This window comes from Phalangium opilio, unplaced genomic scaffold (assembly GCF_054372755.1).
Source record: "Phalangium opilio isolate 3A_F unplaced genomic scaffold, DU_Popi_V2 ptg000011l_1, whole genome shotgun sequence".
Classification (NCBI taxonomy): Eukaryota; Metazoa; Arthropoda; class Arachnida; order Opiliones; family Phalangiidae; genus Phalangium; species Phalangium opilio.
The window spans coordinates 9,046,056-9,073,723 of NW_028324147.1; the positions used below are offsets into that span (position 1 = coordinate 9,046,056).

The 27,668-nt window shown below is 39.4% G+C and overlaps 2 protein-coding genes across 3 annotated transcripts; one reads left to right on the top strand and one right to left on the bottom strand.

Annotated features, from left to right (window-relative positions):
- Window positions 1-759: 759 nt before the first annotated feature.
- Window positions 760-16,981, bottom strand: LOC149710263 (transmembrane protein 53-like). Its single transcript, XM_089860573.1, has 5 exons — window positions 16,714-16,981; window positions 16,546-16,645; window positions 4,159-4,418; window positions 1,488-1,980; window positions 760-1,418 (listed from the first exon to the last, which is right to left on the bottom strand). The coding sequence occupies exons 3-5, from the start codon at window positions 4,359-4,361 to the stop codon at window positions 1,161-1,163; spliced, it is 954 nt and encodes a 317-aa protein (XP_089716699.1). The 5' UTR covers window positions 4,362-4,418; window positions 16,546-16,645; window positions 16,714-16,981; the 3' UTR covers window positions 760-1,160.
- A 146-nt stretch (window positions 16,982-17,127) lies between these two features.
- LOC149710264 (tubby-related protein 3-like) lies at window positions 17,128-27,417 on the top strand. 2 transcript variants are annotated; one of them, XM_089860574.1, is made up of 6 exons: window positions 17,128-17,902; window positions 25,466-25,595; window positions 25,666-25,765; window positions 26,332-26,419; window positions 26,495-26,598; window positions 26,946-27,417. In XM_089860574.1, coding segments are annotated over exons 2-6 (447 nt in total). In that variant the 5' UTR covers window positions 17,128-17,902; window positions 25,466-25,593; the 3' UTR covers window positions 27,099-27,417. The 2 variants fall into 2 exon arrangements, with proteins under 2 accessions (XP_089716700.1, XP_089716701.1); XM_089860575.1 differs by lacking the exon at window positions 17,128-17,902 and adding an exon at window positions 24,941-25,211.
- Window positions 27,418-27,668: the final 251 nt, after the last annotated feature.

The window sequence follows — 27,668 nt, forward strand, 5'->3', positions numbered from 1 at the left end:
CATAGGCGGATCCCGAATCATCATGAACACGAAACGCGTCATTATCAAGGCGACCGATACTTCGAAGCTCAACAACCCAGACACCCGCGCCAATATCAGCAACCGGAAACTTACTACAGAACGAAACCAACTTACCACGATAACGATTATGATAACAGACCACGATTCGTTCAACACTCGCTCCCTCAACCAATCAGATTCGAGCAGACACCACGCTACAGACACCAACAATTCGTCGAAGAATCGCGCCATTTTCCAGCTTCCGTCCAATTCTACCAACAAGGTCAAGAGCAGCATCATCAGCACGAAATGTTCTTGGACAGGCGGCCTAACCAGGATCACGAACTAGACGTCTCAGATTCAATCAGTACGCCCGTTTTTGCCTTACCACCGCCTACACCAAATTCCTTGCCCAGACACATGCTACCTCGACCAGTCAGAAGACCCATGGGCTTGCCCAACCAAGTAGTGCCTATCAATCCAAACGGAATACAAGCTCAGAATGGCTTGAAGGTGGTTAGATTGCCTTATAATGTTATTCGGAACATAATGAGTGGAGAAAGTCACGTGGACGTACTTAACCTAAAATAAATTTGGCTTGGGACAGGCATTTTTTTAAAAATGAACATTAACTGGTAAGGTATGACTAGATACATGGCAATTTTATAGAATATATATAATCTCGGAGATTTTTTGCTCAATTAAGTTCTTAAAATGTTGAAACATCCTGATTCGATAACAAGTATCGAGTTCAAATGATTTTCTTTTTAATAACAAAAATGTGTATTTATTTCACTCAATACTTTTGGTTTCGCAGGTTCGAAAGCGAATTTAATACAAAATGTATAACGACATTTCATAACTAATCATTCAACCGTTTTTAAAACATTTTTTTTTAATATCATTAAAGTTTTTGAATGAAAAATGGTTCCAATTGTTTATATCAAAAGTTTTTAAAGTTTTTATTAAGGAACACGTGATTTTTGACGTTTATCGTCTCTGGAAGGTCGCGAGCACTTTTAAGTTCGACTTAAGTACTTTGAGAGGATTATTCATATAGTACGGTAATGCCAAATTATAAATAATTAAGTGAATCCACGCCTTATTAATTATTAATAGTCTTATATTTCCTCCTAATAAAGGGGTAAATTTTCCTTTCATTATAATTTATTTCTAAATAAAACGGATTCCGCTGGATCGACGGGTTGGACGGTTGCGTAATTTTTTTGTTTTTTGCATTTTTCGAAAAAGGTTTCGACTAATTTCAAGTACTCTTCCTGATGATCCAAAATGTGTTTAATGTGTCGAGACTCTTCCCATAACTTAGCTTCCACGTCCACACCCATTCGACGACGCTCCTCCACGAAGTTCAAAACGTCCTTGTAGAAGGTCACGTCGTCCGTCTTGGAAAATAAGCACTGCGAACCAACAAAATAAAATTTAATTGTTTACGCAATTTCAGGCAATGTTCTTTAATTAGCACTTACCAATTGGGGTCCGAGATTAGATTGGGCTACTAAAGATCTATGTAGGAAATATCGATAGTCTTCAACTTTTGAAATGTCCTTCATTCGCAACGTTTCGACCAAATACTTGTAGCGAAGGAAAATTTCGCAGTAGGCCCATACGAGGCAACCAAGGGCAGTCTTGGTGACTACGTTGCCGGGAGCAACTTGGGCCACGGAGCCCTTTATGAGATAATAACCGGACTTTCCTGGGGTACTGTCGAAGACGGATCCCCTGATGGCGATGCCGCTGTCGACAAGCTGGTTGCAGACAGCGTAGTACATGTAGGCACCACCATTGCTAAAACTATGGAAGAAGATGGGTCTCCTGTTCAAATCGTGCTTGTAGAGTAGTTCCACAAGTTCCTTGGATTTTCGTTCATAGTCTTTGCGCGCGTACAATTTGTAGATGAAGAAAGGCGAAGGGCAGTACTTGATCACTGCTTCCCCGTGTTTCTCATAAATATCGCTGTACCTAATAAAATTACAAATCACAGAGGTCTTAAGTCAGTTACAACAGGTTCAGTTACTGGACTAATTTTATCAGGAACGTATTCGATTCCGCTACAGCCAAAACTATTCTAGAGGTTTTTTAACTTGCGAGTCGAGCTCGAGTTATATCAAAGAAGTTGGTTAACCTTAATTTACCAATTTGAATAATTACAGAAAGTGAGACAGTAAAGAGAGCGAAAGAATATCTATCTAAGGGGGCGGGCGAGAAGGCATTAGCCCCCAGGCGCAAGGGTTATCTATCTAAGGGGGGGGGCGAGAAGGCATTAGCCCCCAGGCGCAAGGGTTGTTGGGGCGCATTGAGTTAAGCTATTCCCCACTAGCAACATTTGCTCTTTTTTTCGCTTAAGGGAGCTCATATATTAACACGACCACCGGGTGCAAAATTGCTTAATCCGGCCAGGAATAGATTTAATTTTAGAAGAAGGAATGGAGAACGGTTAGTATTTACTTCAGTCCGACTCATGGCCAGTACAGAGCCCCTCCCTCCAACACGTAACGAAAATTTTAAAAAATATCTTACTGGCTCACTTAAACGTTTTTATGACGTTGCTGACAGGGACGGCGAAAAATACGTAATTCCTTTCTACCTCTGCCTCTATGACCCGCCTCTTCGTTCATACCCCTCCGTCCCGAGGAAGGGGGCCCGGGACTTTGACGCGTGCCCAGATTACCCTGTTACCCATTCCTACTTCTGAAATTAAATCTATCCCTGATCCGGCCCTGTCCCGAATGACTCAAGGCCCAACTATTTTTGGAAAAAATGGAAAAGATAACGTCGTAAAGTATAGCGCTAATTGGACGGCCAAGGTAAATTGACGCTTGGTGTCGTAAAAGTCATAGTACAAAATGCTTTCATCTATCCAGCAGTTTATTATAAGCTTCCGATATATCCTAATGCCTCACTAAACAGGGTGTTCCAAAAAGGGTGGTAGTATAGCAGGTTCTATGGGCGATTTTGAGTCGAAAATGTCCTACGACATTTTTTCGTAAGAAAGAGTCACCGTTTAAAAGTTATGATTGGAAAGTTTTACGGATGACCCTTTAAAATTAAGCAAGAAACTGAAAGACAATGCTATTATAATTAAGGGCTAATCCGTAGAACATTCTTAACATATCAATTAAATTTAATAAGGCAAAATGTCATAGAACATCTACGATTCAAAATCACCCATACTTCGGTCCTACCAATCTTTTTTGAAACACCCTGTATGATATTTCTTGGTTATTAATAGTTTTTAAGAAAAAATGCCATAGTGTAAATGATCTTCGTGTGTAAGAGTGTCATATAGCTCAAATTACGACGAAATTATGCACTACTCTTTTTTGCCCTAAAAGAAAATCTGAATCCACACAAATTAAACATAGCTATTCTTTCAAGTTTGGTGTCAGTAGTTTTCAATATCGCAATCTATATAAATACAGAAATATTTCGAAATCCTTAATAGCTGGCTCCAAACAGACAGTCCTTGTCGAAAGATAACACTGTATTTTTTAGGAACTACTACACCTATCTTTCACCAAAACGTGTACCTGGCGTTTGGGTTCACTAGGTGGGAAGTCGAGCCGTAAGGAGGAACTTGCGTGATAGCCTGAGCAGCAAGCATTAATTTAAAACAAGTTGGGAAACCAAAATTAATCCTCTCCTAGTCGAGACGTAATTAAGAGGTTTTAATTAAATAACTAAATAAATATAATTGATATCAGAAGTGAGATGAGAATCATCTTACTTCTGTTGATATTAATTATTTTAATCGTCATTAATTTACCTTAATTCAAGTTAAATCGTTTTAGGAAAATTTATTCGTAAAATCATTTTAAACATAGCTATATTTGACGTTTGAATTCAAGCGTATGTCTCTTTAACAATTTTTGCAAATTTAGGGTATATAAGGCGATTGATTCACTATAAATGACAAGAAAACCCGCAATTTCGTGAATCTTTAGTGGAAGCCCTGCCATTGGGAGGCTATACATTCGCCAATCGCCGCATACCAATGGTAGTAGAAGCCAAGAATTGCTTTCTGCGAATACGTTTGCTCCGATTTGCCAACTGCGAATGCGGTGACAGACACACAGACAAATTCGTCATCGTCACTCGGAGAGGTAAAACTTTTGGAACGAAAGTAAACAATTACATTACCTTTGCAAGTGTTTTATGGAACTTCCGGTCCATCCAAACAAGAACACGACTCCGGGTGGTTGCTGTCCGTCTCGTTGACTTTCAACTCGGGCCTTTTCGTTCAGCACCACCGACACTTTATGTCCCGAAAATTCTCGACGACTAATCGTCAATAAGTTTTTGACGCCGTTACCAACTAAGCGAGTTCTTAAGACGCTTAACATCTCGTTTAATATCCGATTTTACCGGAGGACTTTTTATGGACTGTCGAGATACGAGATCTAAACAACAAGGAAGAAAAAATAAAAATATATATTTAAATTTCGTTTCAGTTTTAACTTTTTAGCGCCTATCGTCACCAGGGAACTGAATGCCAAGGTTTCATTCCAACTTAAGGGAAATAACCAAGTATCAATAAAAATTTATTAAAATTTATATCACGAAGGCTAAACGTAATTTAATCTAATACGCTCTGAAATGGTTTTTGTACATTTACTTTAAAAATTAAACTTAGCTGACACTTTTTTCAAGGACTTTAGGCTCTTAATAGTGATAATACATATACTGTCTATAACTGTCAGGCGATCGAAACAGAGAACGATAATCTTAATTAATAATTTCTATTTTTACGGTCTGACAAACGTTAGAAATACAAATATAATGGTCGTATAAACAGAGGCAACCCCCACAGTTCACCTGTATTTTACTCTTAACGTAGAGGAAAAGGTTTTATTTTTATTTATTCGTGTTGGTAGATGTTACTTTTACCAGCTTTTACCTCAGACAGAAATGAAGTTTTTTTTTAAAATCAGAGTTATAAACCCTTTTATAACAGGGCCCCCAGAGGTCACATAATACCTAACAATCCTATAATTTTAGAAGTGTAGAATAAAATTATATATTTTTTTGGCAAAATTCGTCAAAAATCCTATAATTATGAAAGTGTAGAATCAGGGATAGATTTAATTTTAGAAGTAGGAATGGAGAACAGAGTATTGTGGGCGCGCGTCAAAGTCCCGGACCCCCTTCCACGGGACGGAGGGGAGGGGGGGTGGTATGAAAGAAGAGGCGGGTCATAGTGACAGAGGAAGGTAAAGGGGAATTACGTATTTTTCGCCGTCCTCGTCAGCAACGTCATCAAAACGTAGTTTAAGTGAGCCAATAAGATAATTAAAACGTGTTGGAGGGAGGGGATCTATACTGGGCTATGAGTCGGACTGAAGTAATTCTTACCGTTCTCCATTCTTACTTCTAAAATTAAATCTATCCCTGGTAGAATAAAATTATATATTTTTTGGCAAAAATCGTCAAAAATCCTATTAAAGGGAGCCATCGGAGGGTTTGCATTTCCCTCCCGCGGATTTCCGAGCCCTCTTCTAGCTACGAGGGGAGTGAATAGAAAATATCCCCCCCATGGCCACCTAGAACCAGGCTTCTCCCACAGAAAACTGAAACAAAGTTGGACGTGCAGATTCAGCGCCACAAAAGTGCAGCGTCGAAATTTGAAACGAATAGGCAGACTGGCTAGCATACCCTCCGGTGGCTCCCTTTAAATCCTATAATTTTGAAATTTACGCGGAGAATTTTAAGCAAGTAAGACTCGGATCTATAAAATAAATCATAAAATGGGGATAGTTTCCTCAATATTGTAGCCTAACCAGTTAATAATGCCTCGGTATACTATGGTTCTGAGAACTGAACGTTTAGTGCGCACCACAATTGTGAGTTTTGCGTGTGGGCAGCTAATAGGGAATTTATTAGTTGTCGTTTGCTATATCTCAAAAAAGGCGGGAAATAAATTTTTGCGCAGTACTGGTTCTTTAAGAAAGTAAAAATTTATATTTTAGTGTCATATATATAATCCTATAATTCTGGAAAAACGTCCTATAAAATCCTATATTTTCATGAAAAAATACCTATAAATATTTTAGAAATTCGGCTAGGGGCCCTGTTATAATGGTTTCTATACCCCAGACTTTAAAAAAGGTCTATTAGTTCCCAACGGCGCTATCGTTAGACTTGGCACCGCAGCTTTTGAAACTAAAACAAACTAAGTTTAAAGTAGGATAATATTTATTAAATATTTTTATAAGTTTGTAAATGATTATGCTAATTTTTTTGTTGTTGTTGTTTTGAAAAACAGGTTTTGGCCATTACAATCAGATTCATCATGAAGCTTCAGTATGTACAAGGTTAATAATCATCTCATATCGCAATTTAACGAACCTTGGATAGTACATGTACATAAGTATCGCAATTTCACGCAGCTGCAGCGAGACATAGTAAGTAAACATCAAACGAGCGAGGAATCATTATCAAGGAATTTGATTATTAATGGCACTCTAATGTACCTAAACTTTGATAAAAATGTCAGCCACTAGAGCCTTTGAAGAATCATGGTGAGATTTTACAGTCTAAGGATACAGCATGTAAATTTTGACTTCCCTTTAAAATTGTATTTATATGGTAAATTCAAAAATAGTTATTAAAGGGATAGAATCAATCTTTTGACTACTAATGAAAAGCTTTCATTTTTTTTAAATCAGATAGAACCTAAAATTACGTTTTCAAAAATATATAGATATTGATAGTTTTAATAACTTAACTATTTTTAATTAATTTTTAAAAGTATTAGTTTTCGGCGCCGCTCCGATCACTGCCCCCTCTACAGTCGTTTGCAAAAACACGAGCGAAAAAACTAAATTACTCCCGCGACCCTCCTCTCCCTCGGAGGTACAGTAGATTTACTCCTAAAAGTAGTTTTCATACTATTCTGCATTTTCGCCAAAATGAATATAACCAGGAGTTCATAATAACCCCCCTTCGTGGGGGAAGTACGAAACTTGCCATAGAGCTAATGGTAAAAATAGCGAACAACAAGATTTTGTCGTTGCGCATATAAAGGACTAGCCTGTTGATGGACATACAACTTTACAGTAGATTGTAGTAGTATCTATACTCCTTGGTTTTCGTTCCAAAACTTGGGAGCCTGGGATCTCCGTCGTTAAGAAAAATGGCGAGTATGTGGACGTAGAAACACGATGGAATTCTTATATTAAAGATAATGGGAATCAATTTGTCCATACCGTTTTAATTTAACCACGGAATTCTCACACATATCACAAGAAAACATTAATGACTATCGTTTAAATGTTTTGTAGAAAACTAGAAACCATCGCAAAGCCAACTTCTTAGCCAAGGCTTAATGTACACCGCGGCTGACCGCGCCGACAGACGCGACTCGCGAGCCATATTCGCTCCCAAAATCACAAGATAAAAATCGTGCTAACCCGGAATATGGGAAATTAATGCGCGTGGGCGCTAAACATTGGGTAACTATTTCTTTGGGAGTTAAGCGGTGTATAAATCCGCTGAGCTTTACGGCGAAACTTTGTTGTTACGGGCTTTTTAACTAGTTTCGTACTTCCCCCCCGAAGGGGGGTTATTATGAACTCCTGATATAACTCATTTCGATTTTCGATACGGATGCTTTGAAAGTTATAAAGGAAGGTAAATAGTTTCACTGTAATTTTGGTGTTCAAAGTAATATGTTTAATTACAATTAAAAATATGTTAAAGCCTAGATTAGGGCCATTATGCTAAAATAAAGTCATACCATTATTATAAATGGAAGCTAAGCCTTTGCCAAAATAGCGCAAAAATGTGGTGTTTTGGACATTCCCTGTAACAATTTTGATAAATCTCTATCATCCTTACTCTACAACGTAACCGAGAGTTAAGAGAACAAAGGATAATAAACATGAAAAATCAGAATTATGTTTACAAGTGTCTTCTCAATAATGCGCCGCTTCCCCAATGAAGGTGAAAAGCTACTATACAGTGGTCTAGGCTCCCTACATTCTCTTATTTCCAAACAACCAATGAATCAAGAGACATTAGCAACGTCACTGTGTGAAAAACAAGTTGGGCGGCTAGTTTGAATTTCAAAATATCTAACGTACTTTTCTTAATTTTAAACGTTTTAATTCGATTTTTTGTTAGCACACATAATTTTAGGCACATTTTTTTACCTAAAACTGCCCTCATCTTGTGCTAGTCGGAAAACATTGATTCTATCCCTTTAAATTCTCAAAACATAATAGACAATTTTAACAAGTTTATCAAGACAAAAATATTAGCCACATCGTATGATCGTAACGTACGTAAATTAGAACAACAAGATCAATTGGAAAAACCTGTCCTGTAGCTGTATTACAGTAGTCGTCGTACCAAATATTTCGTTCGACTTTGAAGGGAGAGTGAAAGGAAAAGGATTGTGGTAAGGTGATATAATTTTTTTTGATGACCGGTCGTAGAGGATAATGACAGTACTAAAGTTAAGCGTATAATTGAATCGTCGTAGTAAAGTTAAACATGGAATTGTGTTTTTCAATGGCTCATTTATAAATAGAGAGAGGATTATGATATTGCCTTAATATAAAGGGACTGTTAAGTGGTATCGGCGGGTGGATAAAAACAATTTAAAATAAGTCACACCCACCTCGTGACGGCAAGAAACAAACTTTAACAAAGACTTTACATGAAGTGGGACTGAACACCTAATCCTTGATATTCGCGAGATTGCATGGCCAACTTTCCAAAGTGGTAGTTTTCGAAATAAAACGAACTAAGCTTCTTTTCCTCAGTCACGTGCCTATGACGTTTTTCAAATAACTTTTGCCCACCCGCTGTTGGTAGCTTTACAAACCCTTCAAATGGGATATTTCATTATTACTCCCTATAAATGTTTTCACACTTGCCGGCAATAAGGATTTCACGCGTTCAATGCTGCTTAGAGAGCTGCAACTCCTTGGAGGAAATCCGAAACCCGCCCCGAAATGTTTTTCTGAGATAAAATTGGAGTTGGGCGGCAGTGGAGGTTTTCGTTTGCGGAGTTGGGAGGCAATGGAAAATTATCTTAAAACATGGAAATCCACGGAGTTGGAAAACTTAAGTCTGGTAGAGTTCCAAGCGAACTCGAGCGTTGTTGATCTTCAGAAGTTCAGAAGGTTCTTACGAAATTCTTTTTTCACCAGTAACCCCACGTGACACGTCCCCTCAGTGAGTCTCTCACACAATGGGGTCGCGGATGCTCCCCTTTTCTCTGAAGCCCATTGACAAGAGTCTCCTTTCTAGCTTTGAGGCATAGGGAAGTAAGGCAATAGAAATATTGGCAGGCACAACTAATAACAGAATGGACTCTAGTGACAGTATTTCTCGATTCGTGGGGTTCTTGGCCTTGCCCTTCAAAAAAGCATTTGCGAAGCGAAGCAGTCCGATGTTTCTTACATACATAGATAGTTTAAGATACTAAGAGCAAAATATGACTTTTTCCCCCAAAAATTCAAGTTTTAATGCCTAGAAGAACTTAATGAGTAAACATTATTCTTCATTTGAAAATCGTAATTTATAAGCAAGCGTGATATCAATCTCAGACCAAAGTTGAAAGAAAACTAATGATCTACACGTTTTACTTAAACTTTCTTTTTTTCCAAATCTAAAGAGTAAAGATATCGTCCAAAGACTAGAAACTAGAAATGTTTTCATGGATGGAGTTGAAGAAATTGTAACTTTCATGGAAGCAGTTTAAAGGAGTTTAAGAAATTTTAGTTTTCATGGAAAGAGTTGAAGAAATTTTAAGAGCCAGTATCGTATACTACGATGTGGCTAAAAATAGGTACGACGCTACGTCAGAATTTCCAGGCTTCGTCCGCCTATTCGCGTCATCTAGGAGGCTATGTTTCATCTGAGGCTCTATCACAGCACCCTCAACTCTACAAAAACAACAGAATTTTTTTTAAATTTGTTGCGAATACCAAATAATTTGGTCAAAATTCGTCTTCTAATTGTTCTAACCGCTATAGAAAGTCGGTTTGTCGAAACTTATTATTTGGTGTTCTAGAATTTTGAAAACCATTATTCGATTCGTCGGTGTGAATAGTACAGTTCAATTAAGACAAAATTAATTGGACCGACGCCTTTGAGTATGGTACGTGTGGCTACTATTATGGGCCAAGCCCTTTTGCCAACTTGTTTTTTAATATTCTATTTGAAAAACGGTTATCAAAATTAATGGCCGATGTAAACGCTACATTTTTACAAAGCTTATTGCTTGGAACCACTCCAAAAATAGGGATTTATGAGAGGTATTTCTATGGACAAAAACTTTTAAGTAACCAGCGTTCCTATGTCAGTGATCATAAGTTCATAAGATATGTTCCATAAGTTTGTCACTGGTTACTAACAGCTTTTCATGAAGTGACGTAGGTGGAACGTCATAGATTCGTAAAGAGAAGCCAGGTGAGGCGCTGTCAAAGTCTAGGTACAGACTAAATAGGAATATGGACTGCAAAGCCGAGTGTAGTCAATTCTCGCTTGTCGTTCTCGAACAAGCTCTAACACTACGAAGTATAGGAAGTGTCATTCTTATGGAACATATCTTATAAACTTACGCAGTGACTGATATTCACTACCGGTAGGTACATCGCGATTCGTAGCCTTGACACAAGTCTCTGATAAGGGAAGATAAACGCTTGTAAAATGGAAAATATTTTGGGAAAGTAGTAATTATGATAGTAAAATACCTCGCGGAAATGCCAAGAAAATGTTTCAAATTTTATGGTTAACCTTGAGTATTGCACCGCAGGCAACCCTTAATGAGTTCACTTTCATTTTAAATAATAATAATAATAATAAAAACCATGAAAGTAATTGGCTATGAATGAATCATTCTGACGGTCTCCATGAATATAAGAAATTACTCTAAATAGATATCTATTTATGTCCTAACTGACTGATAATCAAAACCTCGTACGTGACCTTATCTATTCATCACATGACTGACTGATAATCAACGCCCACCCGGAACCGCATTACCAAAGAAACCCAAATAGAGAGCTTTCAGTTGGGGCACTTCTGATTCCGTGAATGAATTCCTTGATTTCCGCGATTACGATTAATTTAGGTGATTTCCATAATTCACGAAAGGCGTGATTACCGAACTGATTACATAAGATTACTAGTAAATCATGTGATTATTTCTGATTTTCTCAAGATTTCACGTGATTTCCAGTGATTATCGGAGATTTCTGATTGATTACCTACAAGAATGATTTTGATTACTGATGATTTTCTAAGAATTCTAGACATCAAGTAATCAAATTCTGCTGTTTTGTACACCTGATTATTCAAGTGACTAACCCCTCGGGTTTAAACGATAAGGTTACGCATTTTCAGACAGGTTTGAGTCCCTTCATTTAGCATGAACATCTGGGACTTTTTTTTCTAATTTGATAAAAAAATCAATATTAAACGCAATGGTCTCCTCTTCGGTGGAAAATGGCAGATGGCGATTTTGCCCCAACTTCTACAAAAGGGGTTATGAGCCCCCCCCCCGGTATAAGTGAATTATCATTATTTTTCCTGGGATACACTTATAGATTATTATAGTATGTATAATTTATGAATTATTATTTTGTGAAGTATCTTTGAAATATAAAAATATTAAATGGGAAAATCCACCGACTCAAAAATATAGTTAAAGGGAGGGTGAAGTGGAAAATCAAGTGATTTTTTTATCGATTATAAGACCAGTCCGGAAAAAACGGAATCTCTCATTCTTTAGATACCTTACCCACATTCCCTATCCCACCCCGCGCTAACCCCAAAAACGGGAGTAAAGAGAAAATATTTCAATTATAACCAGGGCCGGAAATAAGAAAAATTTCTTACAGGACAAGTGTCCAGTGACCCCCTGTTTGAATGGAAAATTTATAGGATTTTGTCCACTGAAGTGTGCAAAAATAGTGTCGCTTCTCCATGGCCAAGCTATCAAAACTTCGGAAAATTTATTGGTCAAACTGTCCAGTGACCCCTTAAATTTAAAAAAAATTATGGGACAATTTAAAATTTTATTGGACAATGTCCAATGTCCTGCGCTTATTTCCGGCCCAGATTATAACCGCTTTCAACAAATGGCCTTCGCTACAGTTGTCCATCAAATTAAACTTTAAATTTGATGGTTGTCGCAATATAACAGAGTGAATTCTTTGACGATACCAATGTTGTTTCTTTCCCAATACTTAAGTTCCAAGAGCCTGAAGACTTGAAGAGGATCTTTTTTTTAACAAATTTGTTTTACGTCCATCCGAAGTCGGAAAATTGATGTTAATTCATACCATAGAACTAATGTATTTCCTTTCCCAATTCTTTCACATTTCGAGATCCAATGTGGTAGCGAATCTTGTCTTAATCGGTTTCTGGCCACACTTGTTCATGGCGTACCCCGGTCACAAACAAACAAACACATATACAAAACATCAGCTGAAAGCTAGGTCTGGTTACATAACCACACCTAGCAAAAATATGGGTAACCCCAGCCTTTAAGAACCCTAATTTTTCAAATTCTTAAGTCTTGGGACGAAAGACAAATTTATCCACTTGTAGGAGGGAAGTTTGATACATGAGTAACATAGTTGGGGCCATCCTTAGCGGACTAAAAATCGCAGAATGCTTTTCATGGTTGGGCCACCTCTCGTTTGGAAATATTTTACTAGCTTAGTCACGTGTAAACAGTAGTTGTTGGCAGGGAGAAATGAGGTAAGATGGAGTGGAAATCAGGGTGGGAAATAAGGATCCTTTTTAGACTGGACATTTGGCTAGCGACCCCCCTCCCTTGGCCTGGAATAAATAATCTAGTTGATGATCATTGACCAGGGCGCGTCATCTGCTAAACTAAAATATTTGAGTTAATGTCAGGACTCTGGTTACTCTTGAATTTTCTACGGGACCACTGACCACCCTCCGATTTAATTTTTAAACTGGCCCATCCAATTTTTAAACTGGTTATTTCCCACGCTGGGGAAATTATGATGGGTGGTAGGCGATTGTTAAGTGCTGCCGCGTAGTGCCACTGTATTTGTATGAGAATTAGCTTCTATATTTAGGATAGAGAGGGCGTCCTTTACGATTCCGTACATGTAGGACCTTACCTAAACGACGAGGATGTTGGGAGGACTTCGTGCCGTAGGTGGGGTACAGAAGCAACGTTATAGGTATGGTTCAAGCCTGCTGAATAGTTTGTAGAAGACCGTGTTATCTGTTTTCTCATATAGTGTGCTACCGCGAAGCTGGGGGGAGGAAACTGTGACGTCAATATTGGGTCCCGAATTTGTATTGCTCAAGCTGACGACGTCTCGCGACTGCCAATATGGTCGCCTGAAAATAAGGTAAGAGATAAGAGCATGTGACGTCACTACAAAGTTCGTGGTAACACACTATACCATTTATCATTGGCAAGCTCTAAACATGGATCAATATGAAGAGATTTAGATGCGATATAATGCACTTTTAAGAAATCTCTTATTATCAATCCTACTAAACTACTCTACGGAAAAAGACTTATTAAGTTGCGTTGCGTACAATGTCGCGATACAGAAATACGGCTTCCAATTACTTTAGGAACTAATGTCTAACGAGAATTTAATTTGTAGATTGATGCCACTTCTAGCATTTAAATTTTAAACTTGTCATTTGCCCACTTAATTCTCACCCTGCATCACGCGTAATCATAGAACATGAGGGAACTGAACTCTAGATGGAGACAGGGGATCGACTGAATCTCTCTCGGAATTCATGCCCCAAGCTCACCACATTCCTTAAAAAGCCTGCGAGGCACTGTTAAGTCCATAGAGGATATACATTAGAGGAGTAGACAATTGTTGTATTCAGATCACGTTAAATTTTTTGGAGCTACTTCCGGCGCGGCTCTCGATTTCTTGGTAGACATGTGGTTACAATTGTCTAAACATCACTCAATGGAGGATATACAGTAAAGCAGACGACATTTTTCAATCAATAATGATACGTCATGTACAGAAGGCAATCATCCATTGGGAAAAAACGGAAATGAATATTAAAAATTTAGCGAGATATTCCCTTGTGCATTAGTAAAGGTTTAAGTGTCTACTCCTCTACTGTGTATCCTCTATGGTAAGTTTTAGAAGGTAGCGACCTCAAAGGGTATGTCTCTCATATATGGAGAACTAGACTGGAAACAACAATTTTAGTTGTAAAATTGTCCCATATTTCATTCTCATTGTGACATCTTCCCTATTCTATAAGCTACGATACGACTGAGGGTGTATTTCAAATTTTACGTTTTGACCCATGTTGAGATATAATAGTCAAGTGTATGAAATTTTTGAGTGTTTACCCGGCTTCAAGTATTCTGAACGATTACCCGGCCTCAAGTATTCTGAACGAAATTGGATTTTACATTTATTTTAAAAGTTGCCGCAACTTGGATAAAAAATTAAAAGGTTTCAAAAGTTAAATTTTTAAAACGAAATTCCCTCTCTTCTCTATGTTTTAACCAGACTTTTACTTCAAAAAAATTTTTTCCCATACTTTTACTTCAAAAATATTTTTTCCCATACTTTTACTTCAAAAATATTTTTTCCCATACTTTTACTTCAAAAATATTTTTTCCCATACTTTTACTTCAAAAATATTTTTTCCCATACTTTTACTTCAAAAATATTTTTTCCCATACTTTTACTACAAAAATATTTTTCTCAACACTTTTACTGCAAAAATATATATTTTTCAAACACTTCTACTTCAAAAATAGTTTTTTTAATACTTTTACTTCAAAAAAAAATTTTTTTTACACACTATTACTTCAAAATATTTTTTCCCACACTTTACTTCAAAATATTTTTTCCCACACTTTACTTCAAAATATTTTTTCCCACACTTTACTTCAAAATATTTTTTCCCACACTTTACTTCAAAATATTTTTTCCCACACTTTACTTCAAAATATTTTTTCCCACACTTCACTTCAAAATATTTTTTCCCACACTTCACTTCAAAATATTTTTTCCCACACTTCACTTCAAAATATTTTTTCCCACACTTCACTTCAAAATATTTTTTCCCACACTTCACTTCAAAATATTTTTTCCCACACTTCACTTCAAAATATTTTTTCCCACACTTCACTTCAAAATATTTTTTCCCACACTTCACTTCAAAATATTTTTTCCCACACTTCACTTCAAAATATTTTTTCCCACACTTCACTTCAAAATATTTTTTCCCACACTTTACCTAAAAATATTTTTCTCACACTTTTACTTCAAAAATATATTTTTCAAACACTTCTACTTCAAAAATAGTTTTTTCCACACTTTTACTTCAAAAATACTTTTTTTCCACACTTTTACTTCCAAAATATTTTTACCTAGAATTTTACTTCAAAAAAAAAATTTTTTTTTCCTCACACTTTTACTTCAAAAAAAAAATTTTTTTTCCTCACACTTTTACTTCAAAAAAAATTTTTTTTTCCTCACACATTTACTTAAAAATATTTTTTCCGAGATTTTAACTTCAAAAATATTTTTTCCGAGATTTTAACTTCAAAAATATTTTTTCCGAGATTTTAACTTCAAAAATATTTTTTCCGAGATTTTAACTTCAAAAATATTTTTTCCGAGATTTTAACTTCAAAAATATTTTTTCCGAGATTTTAACTTCAAAAATATTTTTTCCGAGATTTTAACTTCAAAAATATTTTTTCCGAGATTTTAACTTCAAAAGTTATTTTTCCCCACACTTACTTCAAAAGTTATTTTTCCCACACTTTTACTTCAAGTTATTTTTCCCCACACTTTTACTTAAAAAATATTTTTTCAATGACCTCAAAAACCTGAATTAAGAAGACCCTTTCGTGTCTAAAACAGTAAACCGAAATAAGCCCAGATAGATTTAGGATTCATACCATTTACACCAGGAGGCCTGGCTACCTGGAAGACAAAAACCCGTCTGCTTGTGACCTCCAGGTAGCCAGGCCTTCTGGTGTAAATGGTATGAACCCTCCATGCCTCTAAACTATCTACACTTATTTACACACAATGTTGTCTAGTAGGAAATAATGTCATGCCATTCAAAGAACGACGTTCTCAGCTTTTTATCACCAGACAGTCTCGGTCATGGATATTTACTGGCGAATTTTGCTCTTAGCGACTTTCCCACCAAATAATATAAAAGTAAGGAATGGAATTGGAAACTGGGGCCATGTGTTAGTTTGCCTCAAGATTTCCGGTGAAAATCACGTGATAATACAAAACTTAAAACGAAAGTTTTGACATTAACCCTAAAGGAAATTAGATTTAATGTAAATAGGCTAAAATTGTTAACAACAACTTATTCTCTCATATGACACTGTCACAAACGCACTTCAAGGCATAGAGCACCATTACCGACTTTATTCACGTGCAACGCTTTGGGGACATGACCGATATTTTACAACTGAAGTTTAATAGAAAAGGTGGCAACTTAAATAATTACGTTTTAAACTTTTAAAGTTCTAGGAAAATTTGTAGAAGTTGGATAATTTGAACTTACCTTATCCATCTAATTCTAGCTAACGAACTGTGGAATAAAACGGAACACGCGGGGCGTTGCCTGATGCGCCGTTTCCGGTATACTACCCCTATCTTGCCGGCTGCCAAAGCAACAACATAATTTTAAAAACATCAAAACGTTCAAAATAACTCGCGTTTAGTCGCGTACCTTTCGTTAGGTTTCCGGTAAACCAGGCTTGCACAGATGGTAATTTATCTGTTACAATTTACCGTTCACCAACCTCACTCCGGCACTAATTTGTATTATATTTCCGTCTTGCGACAAAAAACTAGACATTCGACGGTTGAATTTTACATCAAACTAGGCGCGTGATTACCTCTACTGTCCGAGATTCCGGTTAGCCCGGCCCGTCCACGGTGGTGAAATGGCGCAAGAATCGAGAGTTCGAGGCTACTCTCCCTCTCCCTCTCGGTCTGTTTCTCAATCCAGTCCAGTTTTTGTTGAAAAGGAGTTTGCAGTTTGCAAGGTTTTTCCGCTCGGCGCTGTAGTCGATCCCGTGTATGTCGAATGCTGATAGCGCTTACCCGAAGTCTCATACTTATCTCTCGCCTTGACTTTAGTTTGTCGTTTTAGCTTTTGATATTTAACCAGCGACTAGTCATCCTCAAAGCGCTAAGACCCAGAGTAGCTTCCTGACGTTCTACTTTTTTTTTGGTTTCAAGGGAGAGTGGCATATTGCGTCTTGTTCTATTAATTTCGTTAATTAGTTAGTTACGCAATGGAGAATATCAGGGCTTCGGTATTTCTTTAGGAACGCCGTAGGCATGTAATCGAAAAGAAATAAAACGTCGTACGATTTCAATTATATTTTTTATACTGTAATTATTTTAAAACTAATTCTCCACAATCCTTTCTATATTTCGATTTTGAAGAATGCGTCATAATGTAGATATCTGGTTTAGATAAGATTTTGTTTAAAGGGGAAGTGCTCAGATTTCGGGTTCCATTTGAACTTGTGTTGTTTTTATGTAAATAATTTATTAATTAATGTAATAATTAATTCAATTATAATCGTATGTTTTTGGATAATTTATGCCATTATAATTTATGCACATACTTGGTTGGCTTTCAGCGAGGGGCCCGTCACCCAGTGTAATCGGTGTACACGGCTGTACCTGTAACATAAGTTGTAACTCCCATAACCGCCACTAGATGGCGCCACCCTCTCTACAAAGGGATAACCTCATCTCTCTTAAAGAGAGAGAGAGGAATGCGCTCCTAGAGGCATTCGCGTTATCGCGCTGGTATTGTCCAGTCATGATACTTTTCCTTGAAATAAAGTCTTTATAAATCTAACTCCATCGTCGTTAATCTATAACATAACATGGTGATAGAGGTGGGATATTTTGTGTTTCGTCTTTCTTAAAGATTACCCCAATTTAGTTTTCACGTCGCGTTACGGAATTTAGTGATTCTCGCGACCTCGTGCGCTCCGCCATTATGACGTCCACGTTCAAGAGCCCTCCCGAGTTTGTCCCAGGCTCGGATCCTGCATCCTCGTGGGCCGAATATAAAGAAAGCTTTGAAATTTACGCCGTCGCTGCGAAATTGAATGATGAAGACGTTGCAACCCAACGCGCGATCTTTTTACATATTCTCGGTCCTGCTGGCCGTAGAACGTATAAAACTTTGCCTATCACCCTCGAGGGTGACGCCCGCACGTTAGCTGTGATTTTTGCGGCGTTTGATTTATACTACAAACCGTATAAGAACCTTACCTATCTACGGTATTCGTTTTTTCAAACCAAACAAGCCGCCACACACACGTTTGATCACTTCTTGACGGATCTCAAAACTAAAGCGCAAGACTGTGAATTTTCCACCTTATTGGACTCTCTCATCACCACACAAATCGTTTGTGGTATTCGAAACGAACACCTCCGTAAGTCCCTTTTGGCTATTCCTGATCTCAATATGGCGGAAGCTGTGAAACGTTGTCAGGCGGACGAAATCTCCACACTCCACGCCGGTGCTATGGGCACCCCCGCCATTCTATCAACGGGTAATTCAGCCTCTATGCAGTCCGTCGATGCCCTCCACCGCTACCGCACTAATAACCAACCTCGCAATAATCGCCCACGTGCTCAATTTCAACCCTCTAACCCTAACGTCCAATATCGGACGCCAGAGCGCCACAACTACTCTGCACATCCATCCGTGACGTCCTCCCGCTCTGTGAATCGGCCTCACTCTGAGAAGCAAAACCAACGCTTACCACCGCGTTTTGCACCACAACCCTCAGCTACAACTCAAAGTTGTCCCAACTGCGGCCACCCACCGCATGCTTCGGGTTCCTGCCCAGCTCGCAATTCCACTTGCCTGAACTGTCGCCGAAAGGGCCACTGGGCCACGGTTTGCCGTTCCACTAGTGCCCTCCTCGAATCCGCATACGTTCAAGAACCCGACGTCTCTGATGACTCTCCCCGCAGCGGCTACTACCTAGCCGAGGGGGCCCCCTTTGACTTTGATTCCGCCGAAGACTTTGAGTCCTTCGAACTCACCGTCTGCCAATTAGACGACTCCGTCCTAACGACATCGCCTCTCTCCCCCACGGACAAAGACATTTACGACCACATCTACCTTCTCGATACCCGCGTTTCGTTTAAGATTGATACCGGCTCGCAGGTAAACATTATACCCTTCGCGATATATGACACTCTTCGCTCGTGACCTTCCTTGCGGGCTCCGACCTGCCGGGTCATGGCATATTCGGGTCATCCGGTTCCCATGGCAGGGGTCCTTGAACTTCCCTGCACGTCTTACGCTGCTACGGCTGTCTTCACATTCTACGTGTCGCTTGAAAATAAGACGCCCATTCTCGGCGCTTCTGCGGCCCTCCAGTTGGGCATCATCCAACACCACCGTCACCCACTTGGCCCACCGCCATCCCAATCGGTTTCCGCTCTGAGTTCGGATCCCCCCCTGGATGACATATCCCCCACTCCGGAAGACGTCGTTGCACAATTTCACTCTGTTTTCGATAAGGTGGGCAAGCTACCTGGCCAACATCACATTGAACTCAAACCTTATCCCACACCATCGATCAGCGCGGCCCACCAGATTCCCCACGCGTTTCGCGAACCTGTTCGCCTCGAACTGGCCCGGATGCAAAAAATCGGGGTGATTGTTCCTGTTACCGGCCCTTCCACTTGGGTACACCCCATGGTTGTGACACCCAAACCCGATGGCTCTGTCCGCATTTGCATGGATCCCCGCAAATTAAATGCTTCGGTCAAGCGTCATCCTTTTCCCCTTCCCACCACCCAGGAAATATTTGCTTCGTTAAGTGGAAAAACCATATTTTCGGTGCTCGATGTACAAAGTGCTTTTTGGCACATCGAACTTACGGAAGCCAGTTCGCACCTCTGTACTTTCGCTACTCCCCACGGTCGTTTTCGCTATCTCCGATACCCCAACGGTCTCGTCACTGGCTCCGAGGTCTGCCAGCAGACTCTGCGCAACCTCTACCCACCGGCGGAGTTTCCCGATGTCCATATCTCAACCGACGATTTTTTAATGGCATCCGCCGACATGCCTTCTCACACGACCCTACTCATTCGTGTCTTGCAACGCGCACTTGACAGCGGCCTCTGTTTCGGCAGGAAGAAAATGAGTTTGGCGGTCCAACGCGCCAAATATCTTGGCCACATCGTGACACCTGCGGGTGTAGAAGTCGACCCTGCCAAGGTGTCCGCCATATGCTCTCTTCCACCACCCACCGACAAGGCCGCCTTACAAAGTTTTTTAGGCATGATTAATTATATCATGCGGTTCCTCCCTGGGGTCAACACTGACACGGCTCCCCTTCGCACCCTACTCAAAAAGGATGCGTTATTTCACTGTTCAGACGGACCATAACCCTCTCCTTGGTGTTGTCAAGAAACCAATACACCTGCTGTCACCCCGCTTACAGCGTCTCCTACTACGCCTATTCCGTTACCAAATGACGTTGAACTATGTGCCGGGTTCGCAATTACATATCGCGGATATGCTCTCCCGTGCCCCTGAACCACATACGCTGCTCAATACTGACCTCTTAGAAGGTCCATTTACGGCTGTTTACGCTATGTCTGTTCTTCCGACGGCTAAACATGAGGAATACCGGCAGGCCACTATGCAGAATCCTATCCTTCAACAAGTCAAACAGTTTACTTTATCTGGCTGGCCTCGCACCTTGAGGCAGCTCAGCCCGGAACTGCGCCCATTTTGGCCCCACCAAGACGAACTCCATGTCCAAGACGACTTGATCTACAGGGGTTCAACCTTAGTCGTTCCCCGTTCCCTCCAACAAACCGCCCTAAACAACGTTCATGGCTCCCACCAGGGCATCAACTCCTGCCTGTCAAAAGCCAAAATCCACTTATTCTGGCCTGGCATGTCCCATGACTTAACTCGTTTCATCCAAGCTTGCGCAATCTGCAGCAACAGGGGCCGCGCCAATCAATCGATGCCCATGCTCCCTCACCCTGTGCCCCAGTTGCCTTGGGAGATGGCGGGCACCGACCTCTTTCACATCGGTTCGCGCTCCTACATTCTCCTCGTGGATTATTACTCCCACTTTGTGGAAGTCGCAGAGCTTTCCAACACTACGACCATTAACGTCGTCAACTTCCTCAACCCGCACTTCGCGCGGCATGGGGCACCGCAGCGCCTCATTTCGGACAATGGCCCTCCTTTCAACTCGGCTGGGTTCGCCCATTTTCTTGAACAATGGGGTGTTACACACGTCACCTCCTCCCCCCATTATCCCCAATCGAACGGTCTGACCGAACGGACCATCCAAACTATTAAGAACTCTCTCATCAAGGCCCAGCGGGATGGTAAGGATTTGTCGTATGTTTTAATGGATTATCGGTCCACCCCTCGGGGGTCACTCCCATCGCCCGCCGAAATGTCCATGGGCCGACGTATCAGGACCCCTCTCACTACTAATACGCATGCGCTTCAACCGCGCTATTCAACCACCACGGATCGCAAAATCTTGCAAAATCAACAGCACGCTATGGTTTCAAGAGCCGACGCTCAACTCACTAGTATTTTACCTCCTCTCCAACCTAAACAACGGGTTCGATACCTTGAGGGCCATCGAAACTGGCTTCCAGCCACTGTAGTATCCATCGGACCCGAACCCCGCTCCTACGTCATCCGTACCGATCGGGGACAGATATTTCGGCGTACTCGCACACACCTGAAGGCGGTAGTAACTTTTAACGCACCGATCTCCTCCGCCTCTCCTACCCTCACTACACCCTCATATGACGCCCCACCTCCGGTACACACCGCTCGCCGCATGGCTACGACTTCGACTCACAAACCTGCCCGCCTCGTGCCGGAAGCCACTACGGGAGACACCACCTTATCTCCCCACCGCAACACTCCTCTCTCGCCTCCACTAGCCGCGGCTTCCCCGCATGTCTCACGGTCACCTCCGCATGTCTCACGGTCACCTCCGCCTAATCCGTTCCCGCTAATCAACGACCCCCCTCTTCGCATTGGACCTCCACATGATCGTCCGGCTTTCGCTAAGCCACCAACCACTGACAAAACCCTACCCTGGCCTACCACACGTTCTGGAAGACCTCATGTCCCTCCTCTACGTTACCGGACGCAATGATGTTACTCACACCTCGACCTTAGGACAATCAAACTTCATCAATTAATCAATTAACCCCAATCCAATTAATCAACATGTTTTAATCTACCCTGCACCTTAATCAATTACTCAATCAAACCCATTTATCGCATACATCAAGATTGCCACATTTAAATTTTATATCACCTTAATCCAGATTGCCACATTTAAATTTTAAAACCCAACTCCATTTATTGGGGAGGAAAAGATGTAACATAAGTTGTAACTCCCATAACCGCCACTAGATGGCGCCACCCTCTCTACAAAGGGATAACCTCATCTCTCTTAAAGAGAGAGAGAGGAATGCGCTCCTAGAGGCATTCGCGTTATCGCGCTGGTATTGTCCAGTCATGATACTTTTCCTTGAAATAAAGTCTTTATAAATCTAACTCCATCGTCGTTAATCTATAACATAACAGTACCTTTGTCTGTAGTAAATTGATTACGAGTAATCTTTAAAAGCCCTGCCCTTGACAGTGCTAAAAAGATAACACGTAATCCATAATCGGTGTACGCGAACTTTGACAGTGATTAACCTCTCGGCTTTCAGAGTTTCACTGTTTGAACAGAATATGACTAATTATTTTTATTTTTAGGCACATCGTATGATGTATATTTATTATTTAAGATGAGGCTATTAGTCTCACCAGGTTTTCTTCAACTTGAAATCTTTAAGAGCCCAGAAACCGTCACCATTACCACAGCCGACTCGATCACGCTTCTGGCTGCACGCGCTATAGATGCCCGTTCAAAGAATTTTTTTCAATGCCCATTTATGGGACGAACACCGTTTTTACCTCTCCGAGTGGCGTATGTCACGGAGAGGTTATGTAACGATTGTGTGTGTCTGTCTGGGTGTGAGTGTCTGTGTGTGAGTGTGTGTGGGGGTGTGTTTGGGTGTGTGTGTGTGTCTGTTGTTACACCCACGTGACCGCGTTCACAGTTTCCTAATCGGAGCAAACGTGTTCGCCCTTTCCGAACTGCATTCACAGTCACGGAAATGGCTCATCTACTTGAGTTCTCACACCGCCATCTTCTAGTCTTTGTCCATCCCACTTGGACAACAGTCTGTCCATACTGGCTTCTAAACACCACCATCTACTGATCTTCCGTCTATTCCACATAGACAACAAATCTGTCTCATTGGCTTCTAACTCCATCGTCATCGTTGTGTTTAAGACATTCGCGGCGATCAGCTAAGGTTACGAGAAACGTCTTGCCTCAAAGGTTTTCGCAATTGCGGTTGTTCTTGCTTTCAGCTGTAGACTGTAGTTCGACACCCTTATATACTATCTACGCTGTTCTTAACTATAGCTGCGATTCGAAACCTTTATATACTACCTATTTGAGTAAGGCGAAGCAACCGGCGTATGCTTCATTTCAAACGCCAATATTAGTCAAGTCTCTCAAGAATGTTTAATTATTCTTTATCAAAACGATGTAACGCTCAATAAGGCGAACAACTATTCTAGAATATATTTAATATTAATTATATTTATTTTAATATTTAAGATAATCTTGTTTCTCAACTCAAAATTAATACGGAAAGAGCTAAAAAGCAGTCTATGTTTTTGTCTGTGTGTGTCCGTCCATTGTTACACTAGTGCGTCGCGTTAGCAGTTAGCCTTGTGTTGATGTGTTAAGAAATCATACAGAACCTTAATATTCCCTTTTTCCATAATATAAAGTGAATATGTGGAAGTATTTTTCGTAATTACCATGCCTTTAGTAGTTTTGTAACTTGAAAGCTCTGTTTCATTTTGATATTCCAAGGACATTTTTTAATATTATTATTTGAAATGGCTGTTTATATATTACTTAAGCTATACTACATCTGTATATAGAATAATCCTTGCTTTAGTTATACCAAGAAGAACGCTTAGGCTTACACTCTGTCAGGTAAATCAATCATTATCCGCAATATATCTCCAAAATCTATACACTCGGAGCCTCCGGGATGAACTAGGCCCATGCATGTCAAATTTTATGTGGGGAAATATCCAGTTTGTTAGGAAAAATATTTTCACCATAGATGGCGCTTATTTTTCCGTTGTGACAGGGGTCTTCCTTAAATTATCGTTGATATTTTAGGGGTCAGTCATAAAATTTTTATGATAGAGAAAAGTTTCATCCTGAAATGAACGTAAATGTTTTTGGGGCTATTCACTTTTTGTTGAATCTTTCGGTTAGATTGTATTGATGACAACAAAATAAATTATTTCAATTAAAATAAGTCAGTAAGAGTAATAAAAACGTATACTTACAATCCGCGACCTTGGTCCAAATACGTAAGCAGTCGACAGGGTCACGGGGTTGAACTTTGTTTATTTTTCGGTCGTATCAGCGCCCCCAATCGGGAAAACACGGCTAACTAAATTAGTTTAAAAAATATTCTCGCTTCGCCACACGCATGGGCCTAGTTCATCCCGGAGGCTCCGGTACAAACCAGAAAAACTGGTCCTCTATCTAACAAGAAAAATTTAAACGACACTAGAATCTTTGGGGGCGCTGATACGACCGAAAAATAAACAAAGTTCAACCCCGTGACCCTGTCGACTGCTTACGTATTTGGACCAATACGTAATTACTGAATTATTTTAATTGAAATAATTTATTTTGTTGTCATCAATACAATCTAACCGAAAGATTAAACAAAAAGTGAATAGCCCCAAAAACATTTACGTTCATTTCAGGATGAAACTTTTCTCTATCATAAAAATTTTATGACTGACTCCTAAAATATCAACGATAATTTAAGGAAGACCCCTGTCACAACGGAAAAATAAGCGCCATCTATGGTGAAAATATTTTTCCTAACAAACTGGATATTTCCCCACATAAAATTTGACATGCATGGGCCTAGTTCATCCCGGAGGCTCCGTTTGTACCATTGAATTGAGGACAATTTGTCCTTCTTGGTACCATTGCATTGAAGACAATGTTTTCATCCTGTTACTATGTTACATAGAGGACAATTAGGTCTTCTTGGCACCTTTACATATAGGACAATTAGGTCTTACTGTTACTTTTACATTAAGGACAATTAGGTTTTCCTGACACCACATTCAATAGAGGACAATTCGGTCTTCGTGGTACCTTTACATAGAAGTCAATTAGGGTTTCCAGGCACCTTTACATAGAGGAAAATTAAGTCCTTAACATAAAGGATACTTAGGTCTTCCTAACGCCATGTTGAATAGAAGACAATTTTGTCTATTACAGATATTTTAAGTCACTTGGTTATAAAAAGTCTATTTCGAATTGTAGATCAAATCTATTGGGAACAGCATTCACGGTGTACGATAACGGGATAAGTCCTCAAAAATCTGGTGCGTTGCTGTCCACTTCGTCGGATGACAAATCTGGTGCCAGAAGTGAAATTGCTGCTGTGATAAATGTACGTTATTTCAAGTAGATTTATAATATTGATAAATACCCGAGTCTACAAAAGTACCTTGCCATTTTAGGAGACCAACGTATATTAGGGTTCAAAGGTCCCTGAAAATGACGGTAATTTTGCCTGCCATGACTGCGGAAGACAAGCGAGTCGAAATCAGGCCACTGAGCGTAAGTACTTCGTACTTAAAGTGACCATATGTAAATGCAAATAAAACCACAAGTATATAATAGTTCTCTTCGAGAGAAGTGTACCACAAATCGGGGTAATTGTAACATGATTCTTCCCAACATCAGAACTAAAACATTTGGAGTGCACAAGGTTACTAAATCGAATCAGATACGCGATAAATAGTTCCGTCATCATTACTCTATTAGCGCTGCTTAACTATTCGCCTAGGCGCATGCGCTTGTGGATTTTTGTCCCACGTCAACACCATCAACGTTTGTGGGTTGATTGCTGAGGATTTAGTACCAATCAGTTACAGAATTCACGAGCCCATGTGAAGTTTGATGAGCGGGATAGCAAACAAAAGGGTTAGCCTGGGAAGAATCGTGTTAAGTTACGAAAGCATTAAGATGATACAGAGTGCCATCCTTCTTCTATTATCCCCTTCTGATAGAATTATGAGAAAGTGAATCGCCTTCGTGTCCAGAGTGACGTTTACCACGCTTTTGTATTGGTGTTTTGTAAGATGAAGGAATGTTTACTTGGTTTTGTATTGAATATTTAACAGGGTAACGATCGTCTAATTGAAAGGTGGCAAAATGGTGTCATGGAAAATATGTTGGAACTCCATAATAAGATGCCAGTTTGGAATGATGGTAATGTATTAACATTATTATCTATTACATAAATTTAAGTGTCCATGTTAATTCATTGCTATTTTGTACTTTCAGACACTCAATCGTATGTATTGAATTTCCATGGAAGAGTGACGCAAGCGTCGTTTAAAAATTTTCAAATTGTTCACGACAATTATCAAAAAATCATAAATTGCTCGGTTAGTTATCAGATAAATAAGGGTATTTTATTAAATGCTCAGTTAGTTTTCAGAGAATCCTGTAGATTTTATTAATTACTTAGTTTTTATCGAATAAAATTGCTCAGTTAATTTTCACATAAATGAATGGATTTTATTAATTGTTCAGTGAATTTTGAGATAATTCAATGTATTTTATTAATCGCCCATTCCTGGCTCAGTTAATTCTTAGAGAAATGTGCGAATTTTATAAAATGCTCAGTTATCAGAAAAATATATGAAAATGTCAGCATGCAAAGATATTTATTGATCAAGTTGAGAGATGTATAATATTTTAATCAAACTGTAATTAAAATTTAATTTCACAGTGGATTACATCGTTATGCAGTTCGGTCGCGTCTCTGAGGATGTCTTCACGATGGATTACGGCTACCCTTTTTGCTGCCTACAAGCCTTCGCCATCGCCCTGTCCAGTTTCGACAGCAAATTGGCCTGCGAATGACCAGCAAAAACACCGTTAAATAAATATATAACTATCTAAAAATACTACAGTTTTATCAGGAAGATACTTTGGTTTTAATTTCTTTGTTAATCAATTAAAAAAGGAATTCTAAATACAAAGAAATCAATCGATTTGAACTGAACACGTCTTTCCTTATGGCACTAAACTGTTACGTTGACGATTAAATCTCTGATTTCTATGTAAATTTTCCATGTACAATTTAGACAGAAAAGCAATTGCAAATGCTAACAATCGGAATTATTTTATCACATGTGTATTACGACAACAAATTATATCTAGTGATGAAAGTATATTAAAATTATAGAATCCTAATCAAATTTAAGCTTAATGATTCAAATTATTATTTTGCAGCCGTGATATGATGATATCGACAATGCGCAACTGGTAAATTAGCAAGTTTTTGTATCTGTTAGGTTTTACGGTGTGTCTGTTATTTGGAGAGGTTCAAATTCGAACCTAAATTTTACTTTACGCGACCTCCCTCGTTTAAAACCGATCACGTGACGCGAGCCGTTGAAATTGTTTGCAGGCTATTTGTCGGGTATTTTTCCACGCACATGCAAACCCA

Coding starts and splice junctions, on each gene's coding strand:
- LOC149710263 (XM_089860573.1), bottom strand. CDS start 4,361: ATGTTAAGCGTCTTAAGAACTCGCTTAGTTGGTAACGGCGTCAAAAAC. Junction 1,981..4,158: donor TCCATAAAACACTTGCAAAG/GTAATGTAATTG, acceptor TAATTTTATTAG/GTACAGCGATATTTATGAGA. Junction 1,419..1,487: donor CTAATCTCGGACCCCAATTG/GTAAGTGCTAAT, acceptor GTTGGTTCGCAG/TGCTTATTTTCCAAGACGGA.
- LOC149710264 (XM_089860574.1), top strand. Junction 25,766..26,331: donor TCGAAATCAGGCCACTGAGC/GTAAGTACTTCG, acceptor AATATTTAACAG/GGTAACGATCGTCTAATTGA. Junction 26,599..26,945: donor AAAAAATCATAAATTGCTCG/GTTAGTTATCAG, acceptor TTAATTTCACAG/TGGATTACATCGTTATGCAG.